This window comes from Prorops nasuta, unplaced genomic scaffold (genome assembly GCF_024137725.1).
Source record: "Prorops nasuta isolate Cenicafe-Biocafe unplaced genomic scaffold, Cenicafe_Pnas_1.2 PNAS00005, whole genome shotgun sequence".
NCBI lineage: Eukaryota > Metazoa > Arthropoda > Insecta > Hymenoptera > Bethylidae > Prorops > Prorops nasuta.
Window position 1 is genome coordinate 8,885,001 of NW_027116802.1, and position 18,175 is coordinate 8,903,175.

Here is an 18,175-nt window from a genome sequence, read left to right on the forward strand (position 1 = left end):
GCTCTCGACAAATACCGAAACTGGTGTAGAAGCGTTCAGAAACGGACGATACTAACAAGCCCAATAAAAATAATGCACTTTCGCGCATTTGCAAATGAACGTTGTCATTTTATTTCGACGACAACGAGTTACGGGGCGAGGGGACTGCCAACTGATAATAATTATGGATATTGAGAATGGTTATCGCTGACGCACCGTGTATTAATGTGACCAGCCGTTATAAACAAATTTGCCGCGACTGTGTCTACGGACAAGAGGCGTCTAATAATTTTTTATCGACAGTCGCAGAGGAAAATGTGTCTCCCTCTCTCTCTCTCTCTCTCGACGCATCCAGTCCAATGTGGATCGTATTACCGGCGTTATACACGGCAGCTCGCAGCATTTAATAACGCGTCCGATGCTATAACCATGTAAAACGATTTCCGACACCTTCAATTGCCAAAGCGCCAACTCCGAAACTTAATTTCAAGCTCGCTTGAAAAATTTCAATCGAAAGAATTATCTCCCCGTCTCAGAAAGGAGAAACGTGGATTTTTCGAAAGAAAAAAAGTGCAAGTAAGACGCCATTAAATATCCTATTAAAGAAAGAGGCGTGGGGGTGAAGTGTGTCTCGCGCGTATCGCACGAAATCCTGCACGATTTCCCGTCATCAATAATCATCCTTTATTTCGAGCTGACGCGCGCTTCCTCGCGCAACGGTGGGGAAAGCTTCCGGTGCTTTCGGTGTCTGTTGGCCGAAACTCGATGCCGCTTAGCGCGTTCTACGTTCTACTGGGATGCTACACGGATCGAGGCCGCCGACCAAACATCGCGCGTCGCGAGGAGCAGCGAGCGCGAAGACTCGCCCGGTGGAAAAGAACGCTGCATGCATGGAAAAAGTCCGGTCGCCCTTAATGTTGCGAAAACGATATCTCGCATTATAACCAGTTTATAATGGCGTTGGTACCCTGCTGCTGGCGATAATAACATCAAGCTTTATTTAGGTGAAATTTTACTTTAAAACGTGACTCGCAGTAATTATGCGAGAGTGAAACAATGCCCAGTGGTCTGGGCCAACGTGATATACGTCTGTGGCTTTATGCAAGACAAAGGCGTTTTATATCGTCGCTGCCGACGCCGCGAAATCTTCCCTGCGCTTCGCACCATTTCACCACCGACTCTTGTTTGTCTTGTACGCGCGCTCGTTACGCTTCTTAAAATCCATTTCTTCTATATAGAGAGAAGGAGAAAAAAAAGGACGGATAAAAAAGCTTTGCTCCAATCCTGCCTCTCACTCCGCACTGCGATTGATGCTTCTTTCCACGAGATTAACATATTTATAATAAAACTAATTTCTTTCGTCCTGCATTAAGCAAGCTCGGCTCATAAATTTCGCGTCCATTAAGGGACTTGTTATAATTCATAAATACACGCTGCAAGAAGCGGCTGACCCGTTTTCGCCGGACACGTTTAAATTTATTTAATTATCGTCCGTGGCGAAAGTTTTTGTTGTGCAGAGAATCAAGCGATGATGTAAAAGTCGATATTGCGTATATATATATATATATATATTAGCAATCTCGGTAGCGAGTGTTGGGGGACGCGCAGCAGAGTATTGGCTGAGGTCGCACAAGACGATCTTTTACTTGTTCTACTGACTATTCGTCACGTTCGTGCGGTTAACGTTTTAAATTGACGTGGTACAAAAGGTCGAAAGGACGGGATTATACGGCAGGTTACGCTGATGGAGAAACGCGATACGTGTCTGATGTTTAATTAATCAATTAATAAACGTATCATTGTTTTGTTTAATTAAAAATAATGAGCCCGTACCCTGATCAGAGACTGGTCGCTGCTCTTGCACAAGCACGCCCATGCTCACACACGCACAAACGATCGTTGCTTTCGTTATTAAGCTTTTGTCGGTATGACGGGTATTATTTTTTTGTTGTATATTCACCTCGAATCCCTTGGCCAAATCCCATCCCCAGGATTCATTAAAAATTCATGTAACAGAGTGCGTATTATTAAAATCCCTGATCATATTGTGCAGTCGTTGTTTAGCATCGCGGGAATACCACCATATCCTTTATAGGGTTTCGTAGGTGCTTCGCATGGTATCCTACCCCCCTTGTAAACCAATGCAGATTTATAATGCTCACTGTCCACTTGGCGAGATATATAATTATATTGTGAATTTTTTAAAGAACTCATTGTCCAAAGTAGATAATTCGAACGTGCGTGTACTCCTCGATCCTTCGTCGATCCTGCCAAGTGTCATATTTCATCATTTCGTTTTTCACTGCTTGGAAAGATAAATCGCGATTGGTCCGTTGTTTACGGTATATGTAACAAGATATAGTGTTGTTTTATTCGCGAATACTGGGATTTTAATAAAGTGGGATGTAAACGGTAGTGGCCCCTCCCTTTGTAGGCAAGTTTCCAGGAGAGCGCGCCGATTTTTAAATATAGCGCCGTAGGTTTGGGCGCCAATGAGGGCCGGGGGTCGGCGGAACCGTCAAAGCTTTTCGCAAAGCTCCGTTTGCCTCGCTGATCCACGAAAAAGGCTTTCCATCCGTGGAATCTTTTGTTTATAATTTTTTTTGATCATTACCAACAGACTAATAATTCTCCCGGCACGGCGGGTGCATTCAAAATTTATCGGCGGCGCGGCAAAACGCACCCTCCGATTTTTTTTCCCTCTCTCGTTGCTCGTTCGTTTCAAGCCTTTCTCTCCCCTATGGCGGACACGCCGTCCACGCTCAAAGGCTATTCAGATCCGAAGTTTCGCAACTGGAACGACAAAAAAATTTTTTGTCCCTACAGAAAACTGCTGCTGCTGCCGCTACCGCTGCTGCTATATCGCCATTTCCCCCACCCTTCGTACTTTACTAGGTACCACATCGTATAGCTACTCGTTTGGAACCAAGTGACGCGCGACCAATTCCTACTCCCCCGAATTTATCCGCCGCCACGACTCTCTTCTCCGCACGAAAAATCAATCTCCACCTCTCTCGGACCGGCATTGAAAATTTGTTACAGCTAATGAGCTGTACTTGTACGAGTACCAGCGGTAAAGGTAATTTTTTTCCGTATAACAATCAGGTGTTAAACGAACGTGGCTCAAACATATACATATAGATAGATAGCAGTGCAGACTCGTGTGCGTTTGCCCATATACATGCAAAATTCATCCCTCTGAATCTCTCTATCGAGTGTATTCATTGTCCAGCTTTTCATTCTACTCGCAATTATATCCGAAAATTCATCGTAAAAAACACTATTGATATTTAATAGCGTTTCTTTATTAATTTTTCTAACTCTATGTAGTATTATGTACCTATATATGGATTTTTTTTTTGTAACTTGTATTCTACGCATTATAATAGGCAAAGAGAGGGAGAGAGAGAGAGAGAGAGGCGTGAGAGCAATCTTTAGCATTTCGTTGATAAAGTCCTCGCGCTTTGTCGCATCATTAACGAGTGAACGAAAAAAATATCCGATACCAATAATCGTCACGAGTCCAAATGAAATCGGATTTCGAATTGGAGGTAATTATACCGCCCCTCGCGATGCCATTTTTTTCACTCTCTCCCCCACCATGCCGAGACAAATTAGAGCCATGCGTCCAGTCAACGAATAATTTTAGGCAACGTTTTACGCTGGATGGAAAAGCCGCAATAAAAAGGGAGGAGAGGAAGCGAAAGGAGGAGGAGAGAGATGGAGAGTTGAGTATTCACAGAAGGGGGATTGTAACGGGAGAGAAAAAAATATTTCTCACCATAGACACATAATAGGTACAATGCGCACAATAATAATTAGATTTTACGCTTTAATTTAGCTAAAGCACTGGGAGCAACAAAACCGCTCGGCGTTTCGTTGAAACACGACAGAGGAAGTGGAAAATCGAGCGATGAAAATACTCACACCTAAAAATATTACTTCTGACCCTTCGCCTCTACTCTCCAACTGTCACAAACACCGCCTCCTTATTCTCTCTCTCTCTCCTACCTCCCTCTACTCATTCCCTGACTCTGTCAAACTCGAAGCTCCATAATATTATGCGCGAATGGGAAGTGGAAGAAATGGAAAAAAATGATGGAGGATATAATGACTATTGATCGGGAGCAGGGGTAGAAAAATTGGAAAAAAAATATGAGATTGAGCAGCGTTTGTTAGGAGCAATCCTGCTGCTGGAGGACAACGCACCGTTAAGATCAGGTTGGCAACGAAGACCGAGAGGTTAATGGCGCGTCGTTGCGTATTCCAGCGGTGTTTGTTTCCTCGCAGTTGGCAATAAACTAAGATAAATGAATGTCCGTAGGCCAGGCTACTGCTATTCCTTTGCTCGCTGCTTACATTAAGTTGGCTCGCATTAACGGCAATACGGCAATCTATCGCCTCCATTAAAAGCTCCGATTCTTGATCAAGCTCTCAGCATTCCTTCTATGGACAACTCCCCCCCCCCCCCCCCCCAGCCCACTATTAACCGTCATTGGTCTTCCCATGTTTGGTGGAAAAATTCACAAAGTTATAGATTTGACATATGCTATCCATAGCACGTAGTGCGACGAAATCGAATTGTGAATTCGCAAGAAGGATCATTATTGCATTTATCAGGGTAATTAGTTTAAGACAATGGTGGAGTGAGTGAGGGAGGGGGAGGAGAAGGGTGGTTGTGGGAGGTGCGCTTTGTTGATGGCTGGCTATAACGGGTAAGCAGCCAAATGGCTGTAATTCGTTTGGAGCCGTCTGAAAATGAGCGAGCGCGAGTTGACTAGCTGCGAATCCAAAGGGGGCCAACTATGGAAGATAGCAATAGAGTGAGAGGGAGGGGAGCGCGATCTCCTTGCATGAAGTGGCAGTAACGTCGTCGCAAAATCCACTGTGAGTGTGCCTCAAATTCCGGCAGAAGAGGCTCAGCTCGTAAAGCACAGGAAGATGCATGCCGGGATATTAAGGCCATTATCGCCGTTGCATATTCATGCTGTATTATAATGAAAATACAGTTTATTACCGAAGATTAACAGCTTCTTACGACGACGTGCAGTTGCCGCAGCTCTCAGCTACCGTCTAACGTGGTTTTAGTCGGCCCTTGCCATCGCTAAAACCATTTCGAAGACTGCGCTCGCCAAGTTTTTACCTTGTCCCAAAATTAGACTCACCCACCTTTCGACAAACTGTTTGCCTCTCGTGAGGCCGATATATAATATATATATATATATATATATATATACATATGCTTTGCGTCAAACTCGAGGAGACGCGGAGCGGGAGGGGGAAATCTTGACGATCGATTAGCGATGGTAAATACTTATGAGGGAGGCGATCGGTAATTTCTAGATGGGATTGAGGAGTCCTGCATTATTCATAGAAACGGAGAATCCAGCCTAAAGCGCAGTGCAGGAACGGATAACATTACGACCTTTCGTTCGAAAGTCTATAAGTAAGGAGCGTCGGGAGTTTCCGTTTACGTAGCGTAAATAAGTAAATAATTCATTCTCCGACTCGAGACTCGCTAGTCGCTCGGCAAGAGGCACGAAGAGTGATAGTGGTGGTGGTGGTGGTGCTGCTGCTGGTGCTGGTGCTGGTGGAGGAGAGGGGAGAGACAGAGAGGGATAAAGCGAGACGCCTATAGAATGAGGACTCGAAATCTGCATAATATCGGTAATGCTCAAAATGCGAGTCGCGTAGCTACCTACCTTCCAACCTCGCTTACCCCTCGCGCCTCCGTGGCCACGTCAACTAAAACTTAATTATAATTAATTAATGCGACTGCGAACTGAGGTTGCTGGACAAGTATTGACCCGCCGACACCATCCAGCATGCTCCCACTCGAAATTCTAGATCGCGCAAGACATCGTCGTCTGTTTTCCCATCCGTTCGATCGCATCGTTCGATCGTGCCTCATCCGTACGTCCCACGCTCTGCCCCGGTTTAATGAGACCAGGAAAAAGCAGAAAATTTTCATTAATCAAGAAACAGCGGTTACGAAGTAATTAATTTCGAGGAGCTGTCTTTTGATGATGTTTTTCTTGATTTTTCTTTCTTGCAAGCTGCTTATGCGTCTGGCGCTTCATCGTCGGTAGAAATTTAATTATAATTAATTAATGGGGTAGGGTGAAGGAGGGGGAAGAAGGGAGGGGGTGTGGAAGACAGGATCCACTGGCAAGTGTTGCCCAGTCCTAGCAGCTAGTTTATTGCTTGAAATCGCGAATAGACCACGTTCTATGTAAAGAACGCTGTGATAATCGACCGTTATATTGGCTGGACGAATTTTCCGTGCGTCGTACATCATACACACGTGCAGCGCGTTCTACGTACGCGCGAGTTTCGAATCTGGGATCTTCTTCATAAGTTGTACCAGCAAGTCCGGCTCGGTGGTAGTCGCGAGCGGACATAACATTTCCGAGCCGACGATGCCACTAAGTCTATGACTCCGTACAGTGCGTAATTAGAAACCTTTGTGCAAAATGAATACTGTTAATTAACGTACCTAAAAAGACATTATACCCGGGGTGGTAAACTAAATATGGCCTCCGGCAGGCGTATTACACCGTTCACGGTGTAAATAAGCGATTTACGCGTACTACCTTGTCCCTCTCGCTCTCTTTCTCTTTCTCCCTCTCTCACACTCTATCCGCATTCGTTGCAGGGAGCGCGTTAAATCGTAGCGAATTATACTCACAGTTGCCAGGAATAGTGTGTGTCAACGTTCCTGCTACTCCGTCACCGGCTCTTTCTCTCTCTCGTTCCCTCTACCAATATATATATATATATATACACAGTATATGGTGTGCACTCTCACACCTATCGCGACTCAACCTAAGTGCCCGCTTTACGAATGAATCGAATTAACTCTTAATTCGTGCATCTCCAATTATACCGTTTTCTTCCTGCGCCAAACTCTTTTCCAGATCGCTTCTCTGAATAGAGAGTGAGAGTGAGAGAGAGAGAGAGAGAGAGAGAGAGAGAGAGAGAGAGAGAGAGAAATTATTTTCAGTCTTGCATATAGAGTGTGTATATTTTAAAAAAAAGTATGTATATGTACTGCAGGAGTATGTAGCAGTGTTCGAGAAGTCGTGAGGAGGGATTGGTCGATATTAATTGCACCCTCGCTCATTAATTCGGTCACATTATCTTAGCTTTTGCCGAGTGAGAGAAGAACAGCATTGGAAAGCAGGAGGCACCGCTCGCTTTCGCGAGTCGACTCGAGTTCGGCGAGCAATTACAATATGAAAGGCGCATAAATCAGCGTGTTTAATTAACGCTTTGTTATTATCATTATGACACCGGCCGGGATTATAATATTCCCGAATGCCGCTAGACAGTCGCGGGAAGTGGTAACGGTAAGAGAAGGGGGTTGTGAGGGAGGAGGGAGAGGGGGGGAGGGGAGGGGGAGCCACGGCGAACCATTTTTCAAGCTGCCAGGACATTTCGCAGTGAAATCTCGCTTTGTCAAGATTGATACAAAAGCTAGGAATAATTTTAATTAATACGAAATTATCTCGCATTATACGAGCGTTAATTAAACGAATGATTAAACGAGCGGAAGAGTCGTTGTGGCTTCGGTTTATCTATATATACCTTTATCTGTAGGAAAAAAAGAGGAAGGCATGTTAATCCATAAAGATTGAAACTAATGAAATTTTCTTTCCTCTTGCCCTTTTGGTAGGTGCGATGGGGGAAAAAAAGAAGGTGGTATATTTTTTGGAGAAGAAAAATGTAGATAGCGAGACAAACGCGAAGAAGGAAGAGAATACGAGGGAGCAAAGTTTAAATGTTGAAGCATGGACAGGAAGGAGATATGGGCATTGAACCCGGTACATTTGAAAATACCAAATAGCAGCATTCGTTCCCTGCTTGGCTGCGAAACAGTCTGTGAAAGCATGATTTCTCTATTACCGTCAGTTAATAGGGTTTTTAAGAGTCAAGTACATCTCGCATCCTCAAGCCGTGACATGGGTGCGGGATACCGGTGGAGGGGCGAACCGAACTTGAAGCGCGGAGGGTAAGACACAGCTTTCGTACTACATCGCACGAACAAAAAACCCATTGTCTGATTGTCCAAAACAATTTTTAGCTATCTCATATAAAATTCCTGCAGTGCTATTTAATATCACTCGTTGATTTAATTATATTATAATATGTAACGAGCATAAATTGTTTAAAAAATTGTTAAAATAGTTTTTTCTCGAAATGAGCTTTGCTTCCTTATGACAAATTTAATTTCTCGGTAGAGTACGTTACTTGTTCGAAGATAATTTATATTAAAAATAGCGAGTAGCTTGGACGAGCAGGTTCTTTGCTAGTTTTTTAATTAATCGAATTATTGAACTGTATCGCAATCGAATTGAATCGAGTATCGCTGCTACTCGGCAGAATAAGCTGGAAATGCGCAATTTTCTGTCATTATCGTAACGCGTCCTTCGGAGTCAGTCGCCCGAGTTCGCCCTGTACCTAGCTCTTGCAGCATTTCCTCTTAAATATTTTCCCACCCGCCACTACATCCCCTCCTATTTTCCCTCTATATTCTGCACCAAGTGCAGAAGGATCGCGCTAATTACTGGCTGCACTGTCAATCGCGAAATAATCTCCGAATTTAATGGAATGCTCGATCTGCCAGATGAATGATCAGAAAAAGAGTCGAGAGTTTGAAATTTTTGAAATTGGATGGTGTGCGACAGGTGCTGTAACTAAGGTAGGGGGGGGGGGATTAATATTGGACGAGGCTTGAATGGTAGTGCATGGTAGGGCTCGAGTAAATTCTAGTCCCTTCCGGAGGAAGGATCCTGGTCCACGGTATCGTCACGTTCCATTTTGTCGCGTTGGAGCATCGTATTTGGCGTGGATAATGCACTGGTAGGCCAAAAGTGTGTGTTTCGGAATGGCTCGCGGCGCGGCCGGCACATGATTTCCGACACCTCCTGTACCCCCAGCATCGCACCATGGGGTTAGAAAGGGGGGGGTGGGATGGACTAACAAAACTTAATTGAATCCGAGTCCGAATGTATAATATGTAGACTGCCTGCATAATGTCAGCGAAACGACCCAGGGATTCTCAGTGCACCCCGGAAGACTGTAAGATGTCGTGTCTCGCGCATCCTCGAATTTTGAGAACCATTTGCGGAATTAGATATACAATAATGTAAGCAGAACCCCGTTTCGGTGTAAGGATTGGTGGTAAGGTCATGTATATTCATACATCGGTCGACCCACCTCCGATTCTCTTACGGAGCTCCCCTCCCTGTCACCACCCTACTACCACCCGCTCATCCCTCTAAAAGCGCCAACTCACTCCTCCCACCATCCTGCCCCTCTCTGCCTTTCCTCTCGCACCCTTTCCAACAACAGAACAGAGTCAAACAACGATCGTGCAAATAGATTTACGCGAAAAACCTGATTTTCCTTACCCACTTATTATTTTGCCTAATCGGCGCCATTTCTCTTGTGAAAAATAAAACAACGGGAAGGAAAAGATATAAATAAATCTATGCACAGAAAGTATACCGGCGGCGTTATAAATTAATTACGGATATTCATTGGTTGGGCGAGAAAAATTCATTTGCCTCCATAATTTCGTTAACGACGCGTCTTTGGAGCATTTCTCAAAGAACGATATCGGGCAATAATGAAGGATCCATTTACAAGTAAGATTTGCCTCGCGACTTCATTAACTACGATTTCACCACGAGCGCCTCACGGCATTCGTAATAAGGGATGGCCATTCATTTTAATATCCATTAAATGTAAATTCCGACGACGGCGCGAGCGTTTACTCCTATTTCGAATTATTTCGTCGAGACATTGTAATTAAGCTCGACGCTTGGCAATGAGCGGTAGAGTAAGAGAGACGGAGTGAGGGGGGTGGAAGGAGAGAAAGCTATTCCTAAAGTCATTATTGGTAACGACCGCTATGGGCAATTTTTGATCGGCTTGGGTATGCCAGAAATTGAAAACATTTGTCAAACCAACGAGTGTATAGTAGTGTTTTTCCTTTTTTTTTTATTTTTATCTATGGAAAACACAATGTTTTAAGAATTTTGCTATAGGCAGTGCTGCTTTGCAAAGCGTATAGATAATGACCGATTTATAGTAACGAGTGGAGCGTGGCAACGGGTAGACAGACCCCCATCAAGCCTCACCGGGGTAAATTAACAACAGACAAGCCACTTGAAACATTACCGAGCCTTCCTAGCGAAGCCAGTCCATGGGTGGGGTCGCTGCTGTTACCTTACTCAACATAAATTAGGACCGATAGAAAGGGTAGATTGCAGAATGTTGAGTGTATAACGACCCCCGTGACTACGGGGCTGCTTCGTTGTGTCTCAGGGTTTAGCTTGTCGCGTCTTACTTTCCTCGCAACACGCGAGCTACAAAGGATCCGCTTAACTTTACACAAGCGACCAATTTAAATGCCACGCTCTTCCCCAAAACTTGCCAAAAAAAAAAAAAAAATAATCTCTTAAATGATTGAAATAGTTTCGTTACCTTCGAAGCTGTCTCGGTTTATCGTCGTTTGCAGCAATAACGTTATTACGAGTGGATAAATTAAGAGAAGCAGAGTTTGAGAAGAAAAATGCGAGTTGATGGATGAAAATAATAGAATCTACAATGAAGCTAAAATTTCGAATGTTTCTCAGTGAAAATCAGAAGCTCTAACGAATAGAGGGCGGTAAGCATATGAAGGAGAGGAACCCTTTCCGCGTATTCTCGCACCCTTTCAGAGAATGGGGCCAGCCGACTCTGGTGGAACATTAATATCGCGAAATGAAGCTCATTTGCATATAAATAAGGCGATGGTAGGACGCCGGGGTGAGGAGAGCAGGCGTAAGCGGGAGGGGGGGGGGGGAGAGAGTCCAGGATGAACCAGCCCCCTCTCCCTGGCACTGCTTGTCGACCCAGCCTCGCCAGAAACCCCACCCTCGACTAATTACACTTACAGACAAAGCGGCCCGAGCCAGAACTCTCCTCTCTCCTTCTCCCTCTCCATTACCTCTTCCCTAGCCTCGGTCTTCCCTCTCTCTCTCTCTCTCTCTCTCGACGGTTTCACCGTCACCCTCACTCCATCTTCGTCTACTCCCGATAACACCAGTTCGCAATGACCACGTGATAATTGCAGCCCCCCCCCCTCCCTCCTCCTTGAAACGTCCCCGCAGGATCCTGCTGCTGGGGTCGTCGAGGAAATTCATCGTTTCCTCCCTACTCCAACATCCTACCTTCGTCCCAGATATCTCCGCCAGATCAGCCAATCTCCTTTCCCTCCTCTCGCTCTCTCATTCTCGTCTTGCATCAGTTTCCCGGGGTATAATAATAATTCCGGAACGACCAACCCGAGTATTTTTTTGAAGGACCAACGATGACAACGGCGACACACGTTTCGATCGATATATGTATAGTGTAGGGGCAATCGCGCAAACGAATTCGGAATGGAGCTGCATGGGTATCGGGATAAGTAAGTTTGGAGGACGGGCGATCGCGCAGCGAGGAAATCGATATAATAGCTGTGGGTGCGGGTGAAAGAGAGAGAGAGAGAGAGAGAGGAGGGAGGGAGGGGCTCACAGGTGCGGGAGGGCAGGTATGGGAAAGGAAGGAGAACGGGCAGAAAGAGAGAAGCATAAAAATACGTATTACCGATTCCGGAATACGGCCATTAGTCTGAAGTCAGCGGCGGCTATCGTTTATTAAGCGCAAACAGATATTAATGTATTTTTACACGCGGCTTCTCGTTGCCGCCAACGCGGCGCGCAGTCCGCGGGGTCGAAGCCAAATCCAATTACTTTTATTCGGGCGAAATGAGTGCAGCTAAGTCATTAATACTAATCAATGGACCGGACCCGGGGTGCGCGCGCCATAGGAATTACCCATAACTCAAACGGTCGAAATGACTTTATTGCAAAAAACTTGCGCTTTGCTGCCGACCAAGCGAGCGCTTCTCGCCCGTATCCGCATTGTTAAAGACCTCGCGCCGATAAGTAATGTTTATTGTTGCATTTTCAAACCCCACACTGCCGGCTCTTCTCTCTTTTACCCCCTGCATGTGTATACCTTTGCTTCTCCGACTCTCTCTCTCTCTCTCTCTGTGGATCAGAACCCTGCAGAATTTTAGCCATCGGAGAGCCGGGCAACATTCTCCCCCATCCGCGTCGCGCGACAAAAGTCTGTCAGAAATCTCTCGTGAACCACGGATGACATTCTTTGGAGGGAATATCGTACGTTCTCATATCCGAGAGTGATTATTTTCATTATTTTTGCTCGTGACGCAAATAGAACGCTGATATATATATAAAGTGGAGTGGATGCACGTTTTCAGGGACTATCCTGATTAATTTATATACGAAATAAAGAAGATTCGGGAAGCTATATAGTTTCGGAGGTTCGTACATGTATAGTGTATAAGCGCACATGTATGTGTGTATAATATAGGTATATAGGCGCGTAACAGCACGCATTTTTACAAGCAATATGGCCAAGCCGTGCGCATTCAACTAATCCCTTCGCGTCGTCCATTTAATATGGCCCGGCCATATCGAGTGGTATAGTCGTTTACGAATTTTCCCGGGGTAGAGAAAAAAAATTGAACTACCTGCGTGTGTGCCTGGCGCGTCTCCTATTTTTCGTTCGTTACCTATTGAACGGGCTTTATCTATTTTTTATGCAATGGAATGCTTCGACCGGTGCGCGCACCGTGGTCCATTGTGCGACTTTGACGAGAATTTGAAATTACAAGCGGGATTCCAATAAAAAAGCGGAGCATTTCACGTCGTTGCAAAATGCGTGCTGGCCTTTTTCTCCCGGTGATAAAAAAAATGGGCCGCGCGCACACAGGTACTGCTATGTGTGGGCTATGATAAAATAATTATTTTTCATTCCAATAGAAAACGCGTCCATCGCGTTCCATTGGCCGCCGACGAATTGTAAACCGTGTCGATGGAGCGACCCGACTAGAAATTTCTTAGGGCTCGGATCAGGTTGTGATCAGGAATCTCGCGCTTTTGATCCGACCCTGGTAAGAAAATCGAATATGAGTCGGACTAGGGGTGTAACGCTCTGGCGAATCGGATTCGTATATATATATATATATATATAAGAAAACTGTATCCATGTGTGTGTGTGTGAGAGAGAGAGAGTACATATTCGTGTGTACGATAGTTAATCAAGCGGATTTTAGCGGTTGGCGTGCGACGTGGCACGGGGCAGCATGGCGAGCGGAGAATCCGTTCGAGAACCGAGAATTTATTCATGCGGCCAAGAGGCAAAATCGTGGGGGAGACTTTTTCCCGAATTACCGGAGTGCCGAAGAGCTCTAAAACGCTTAATCTGTATCCAACTATGGCGATACACGTTCCGGCATATTTCCATGCCATTATGCAAAGAGGTCGCACCGGCAACATTACTCGACGCGCGCTACCAGTTGGAAGATAGGCGGTGCTAAAGCATCGCAGCTATGTACTCCACCATCGATTTATTATAATTCAGATTGTCTTCTAAGAACCCCCGTTACCTACGTGTATACGTACGTGTACCAACCCGTGCCTTAATGTGCCAGCATTCCTTAATTATTCCTCGGCTCTTTCCCCCTCCCTCCCTCCCTCGCCCATTCCCTCTCTCGACCTACCTGTAAATATGCATGAATTACATATCATGGCAACCCATATCAACGAACAAATCCCTTCTCTCTTTTCCATCATCATCCCCTTCCCCTCTTTCCGAACCCTACATAGATATACATGTAAGAACAACACACAAGCATCTCCCCCTCCAAGGTATATATACCTATACTCGAATGATTTTCCCATGACACACACGCGTTTCTCGCTTTATTACGAATTTTTCCGTATATATCTTCTTTCTCGTTTCCGTTGCAGCCGGCCACTGCTCGAAACTGAGGCATTTTAACGCGCACCAGCCGGACCGTGAATGATTATTAATCAATTTTCAGCGTTAAACGTGCCGTCGCAATAAAAAGCGTGGTACGTTAACGAACCACGCGCGTATAATTGAGCATTTTGGCGAAAATGATTGCGAGCCCGCGCTAAAACTTTTGCATGTTGCCGTTCGATTGATTTCGCGGATGAAAAAATGCCGGGTTGGCCTTCATTTTTAGCGCCGAACGCTTCGCCAAAGGTCCGCCGGACAAACAAAAAACAATACTAATTTAGTTTACACTCACTATATATATTAGATATATAAAATGTATACATGTATGTACAGAGGCTGGACCTAAACGATCGTATTAACGAGATTTGCCTGAATTTGTTTATTCGCAGGACAGCGATAGGAGTAGCACTGGCAGTCCCGAGCCTGCGACCGGTGCGATGCACGAGCATCAAATGATGATGGATGAGTTGAAAAATTCACGGAAGAGACGATGCCCCACGCCGGACAATCAGCATCAAGCGAAACGAGCCGCTGTCGCGCACCTCAATGGCACCAGTAAGCTATATACTAATATATATATATATATATATATTATACACCTCGTGCGGTCATTATAAACTGATTAAAACATTAGCAAGAAATCACGGAATTAAAATGATTTTACAGTGGCGAGCATGGTGACCCTACAGAATTTTCAGAACCTGGCAAACTTACAGAATCTTCCGCAAGTAGCATCTCTGGCAGCTGGACTGCAGGGTATGACTGCTGGGCTGACCAATAATCAGCTGATAAATACTCCCTTAAATCTGACAGTGAGCTCGCCCGGTAAGCAACGTTGAAACGATATTTTGAAATAACGATTAGGATTGAACGAACCCTGACGGTCCCTAATAGAATACGTACTGCATGGTCATATTTTGACGTTACAGGTAGCACGGTACCAACTGCCTCGAGTACGACGGCAGCTTCGCATCTCCTACCACCAGGTTCGGCTCCCATGGCAACGTTATCTCAGCTATTATCTCAGCCACAGCCAGTTGCAATGCCTCAATTCATCCTAACGTCCGGTCAATTGGTCCAAGGTATTCAGGGTGCGCAGCTTCTTATCCCCACTTCGCAAGGTGAGTCCACTTGGCGAGTCACGTACAGACATAGCTCATATATATGCTATATATATATTTGTATGTATACGTCCATACATACATGTATAGTATACATAGTCCAGTCGCATTGGAATCGGCTGGCTTTTCAGAACCGCGGCTGATGGCATCAAGCCTTCCAACTCCTTCATTCGCTTATTGACTATTTATTGAAAAATTACTGTCCGCGTTGAAATGCGGAAGAGGGAAGGGGTAATGGTTAATGGAGCATCGCAACGAGCTTAAAGCATTGTAGAAGCAGTGCAAACGTTATTTGACACAGCGAGGCTCATCATAGCGTCCAGCGTTGTGTCGGTGCATATCCCAGGACTTCAATCCATTTAGGCGGAATCCCGAAGTTGTCTCGATTGGCAGAATAGAAGTCCAAGTTGGTAGAAACGAAGTTAGCGCTGTACCGCAATCGATATAATAGCGGCCGAATCCGCGGCGCTAGGATGTCCAGCTTGGAGGTTAGGGAGGGAGAGAGAGAGTGAGAGAGCTATAGATAGCTGGAGGGCCGAGGGGACTGGAAAAGGGAGAGAAATTCGTCGAGTAGGAGAAAGGGGTAGTGAGACGTTAATTATACATTGAAATTAGTTGCAGAGTTTGCCCAACGCTCGCACACCAAGGCTGCCTAGGACCACTAAGTATGGACGACGGACCCCCAGCCATGGTCCGAGCTAGTCAGAGATAGTCGATATTATATTATACATCGGCACATCTTGATTGCATAATATTATGCGGACGCACAAGCTTCTCATCGCGCTCTACCCTTTAAAATCTCCGCTTAATTCACGCACCAACGTCATCCTACACCCCCTCCTCTCTCTCTCTCTCTCTCTCTCTCTCTAAAAAAATAATCCACGCTCGACTTTTAATCTCCAATTGCAAGCTCGCGTCAGCGCACGGCCTCCTCCCCATAGATATACTTAACATGGAAAAGATGCTCGATTATCGTTGCTCCTGTGCTCTTCCAAAATATCATATTGTATTAATCGGATCGTCGCTGACCTCAACTACGGGAGGGCGCAAAACTTTTATGGCTGTTCAGAATACAGGATTTGCTTAGCTTAGCTGTAGGTACCAACACGGGTACATACTCATGATCGGTAATCATATTAAGCGCGTGTACAGGGTAATCAGATTAGCGAAGCTGGAGGTAATCCCGAAACTATTCTAAGTATGATTAGGCGTCCTTCTCGCAGCCCAGTCCATGGCCAGTACCTGTACCTACTATTAAGATGACGATAATAGTTTGCCAACTACGCTAGCCTGCGAGGTTACCTGCCCTATGGGTTGCCTAATAATCCCTCTATGAGACTCTGATAACTTTACTACCCATCCTGCGGATCAGCGACACGTGGACCCAGCTCCATAATAGACTCAAATATTGAATCGACTCGGCCCTATATATTTCTCCCTCTCGCGCATAAACTCTGCATAAAACCTAGCTCTTCTTCCCCAATCCTCTTTCAACCCCGTATCTCTATTGCCATGCTTCAGGAATCGCGACGCAAACCATACTTACGATTCCCGTGAGTCACGTGACCAACAATCAAATGGTGAATCTAGCGCTGAGCAACGGACAAGTGGTATCAACGACACTGGCCAATCTCCAATCGATCGCTCAGCCACAAAACATGCTCAATACTCCAACCAGCAATGGTAAGCCTGAGAAGAAGTGTGTGTACATGTGTGCGTGTATATATATAACGTTGAAAGTAAAGAGGTAGGGAGTATATTGGTTACTAATTTATTGATTCGTCAGTACCAACAAGTCCCAGCTTGGCCTCGGGCTTGGGTTTGAATCCTGCCGCATTGCCTCACCTTCTAAGCAACAGTTCAGCCAGCCAACAGCTACTGAATGCGATGCAACCTCAGCAATTGCTGCAAGCCGCACAAGCAGCGCAAGCTCAAGCGGCACAGGCCGTGCAAGCCGCCCAGGCATCGCAGCAACCACTTCTCACGACGTCGCCACAACAACATAGCCATCGACATAGCTCACATATAAATCATTACACGGTAAGAGCACGCTACGCTTCACGCTCGGTAATCATCCATTCCATTCCTCTGTACATGTGTACATATATATATATATATATATATGAAATATATGTATATATACGTGTATGCAAGCGCCTACAATCGCTCCATCTCCAAGTTTCAAGGCTGTGCAAGCAAGCCTCTCCGATCATTTGCCAAATTGGTCAATGAAAATTTAGCCGCGCCAGAACCAATAATCCTCCTCGTCTTCGTCGCGTGCGAGAGAGCCGTGACTGGATGACGACGCTGGCCATTCGACAAGTCGCTCCTCCGAAGAAAGACAATGCGCGATATACGATTGGGTATATATATATATATATATGTATATACCCCTATACCGGTAACGGAGGCTCCTTGCCAGATCTTGCACGATCGGCGATGGCGGAGAGCGGCCTGGATAATTCCCGATAGCGGCCAATCTCGTTAAGAAAGTAATGCTGAAGAGCGAGGAGTCGGGCTACCGGCTCTTTCCACTAATTAGAGTCCAAAGTGTCCCGATCCCGGGACGAGCCAGCCTCATTATTAAGTGTATAATTGGCATGACCGGCGGAGTCTATTGTCGCGGCTAATCCACCACTGTCATTCGCAGCCGACGGAGAAGCACCACAAGGAGAGGCCCGAGCAATCTTCGCCTTTGAACGAGTCGGTCGTATCCGCGGCTTCAGCCCTCAACAGGCTGGCTGCAAGCAACGGGGAGATCACCATCACCACCACTCATCATCCTTCCTCCACTGGCGTCAAGGCTTCACCAAGCAGTATGCACAGTCCCATCGAGGAAGACGACGATTTGCTCAACGATTCGCCAAGTAAGTCAAATTTCGAGTACTCCTCCTATCATTATATAGTATAATTCGATCTAGCTCTTTTCGCCTGGCATTTCTTTTTTCAAACCATCTCTCGATGCTCCCGTCCATCGCGAATCGATCCTGCAAAAGTATATAGAGCACTCACTCGCGCGTTTAGAATTAACTGCCTACACAAAAAAATACCCGACAATGCCCCTTTCCCTGGATTATCTCGCTCCGAATAAATATACCCGACAAAAACGTGCAGCCTGAATCGGTTTTCATTAAACTCGAGCACTCTTAAGCAGAGAATCGAAGAGTCGAATAATTATTTTTCTCGCTGTATTA

At 45.5% G+C, this 18,175-nt stretch overlaps 1 protein-coding gene across 5 annotated transcripts in view; it reads left to right on the forward strand.

The window, feature by feature from the left end:
* The window catches only part of pdm3 (pou domain motif 3), an 88,951-nt gene that overhangs the window by 64,872 nt on the left and 5,904 nt on the right, over window positions 1-18,175 (forward strand). For all 5 annotated transcript variants that reach the window (XM_066727253.1, XM_066727254.1, XM_066727255.1 and 2 more), the window contains exons 3-8: window positions 14,250-14,415; window positions 14,527-14,685; window positions 14,790-14,981; window positions 16,503-16,664; window positions 16,768-17,021; window positions 17,632-17,848. In XM_066727253.1, coding sequence (XP_066583350.1) covers window positions 14,250-14,415; window positions 14,527-14,685; window positions 14,790-14,981; window positions 16,503-16,664; window positions 16,768-17,021; window positions 17,632-17,848 — 1,150 coding nt within the window. The remainder of the gene's footprint in view (window positions 1-14,249; window positions 14,416-14,526; window positions 14,686-14,789; window positions 14,982-16,502; window positions 16,665-16,767; window positions 17,022-17,631; window positions 17,849-18,175) is intronic.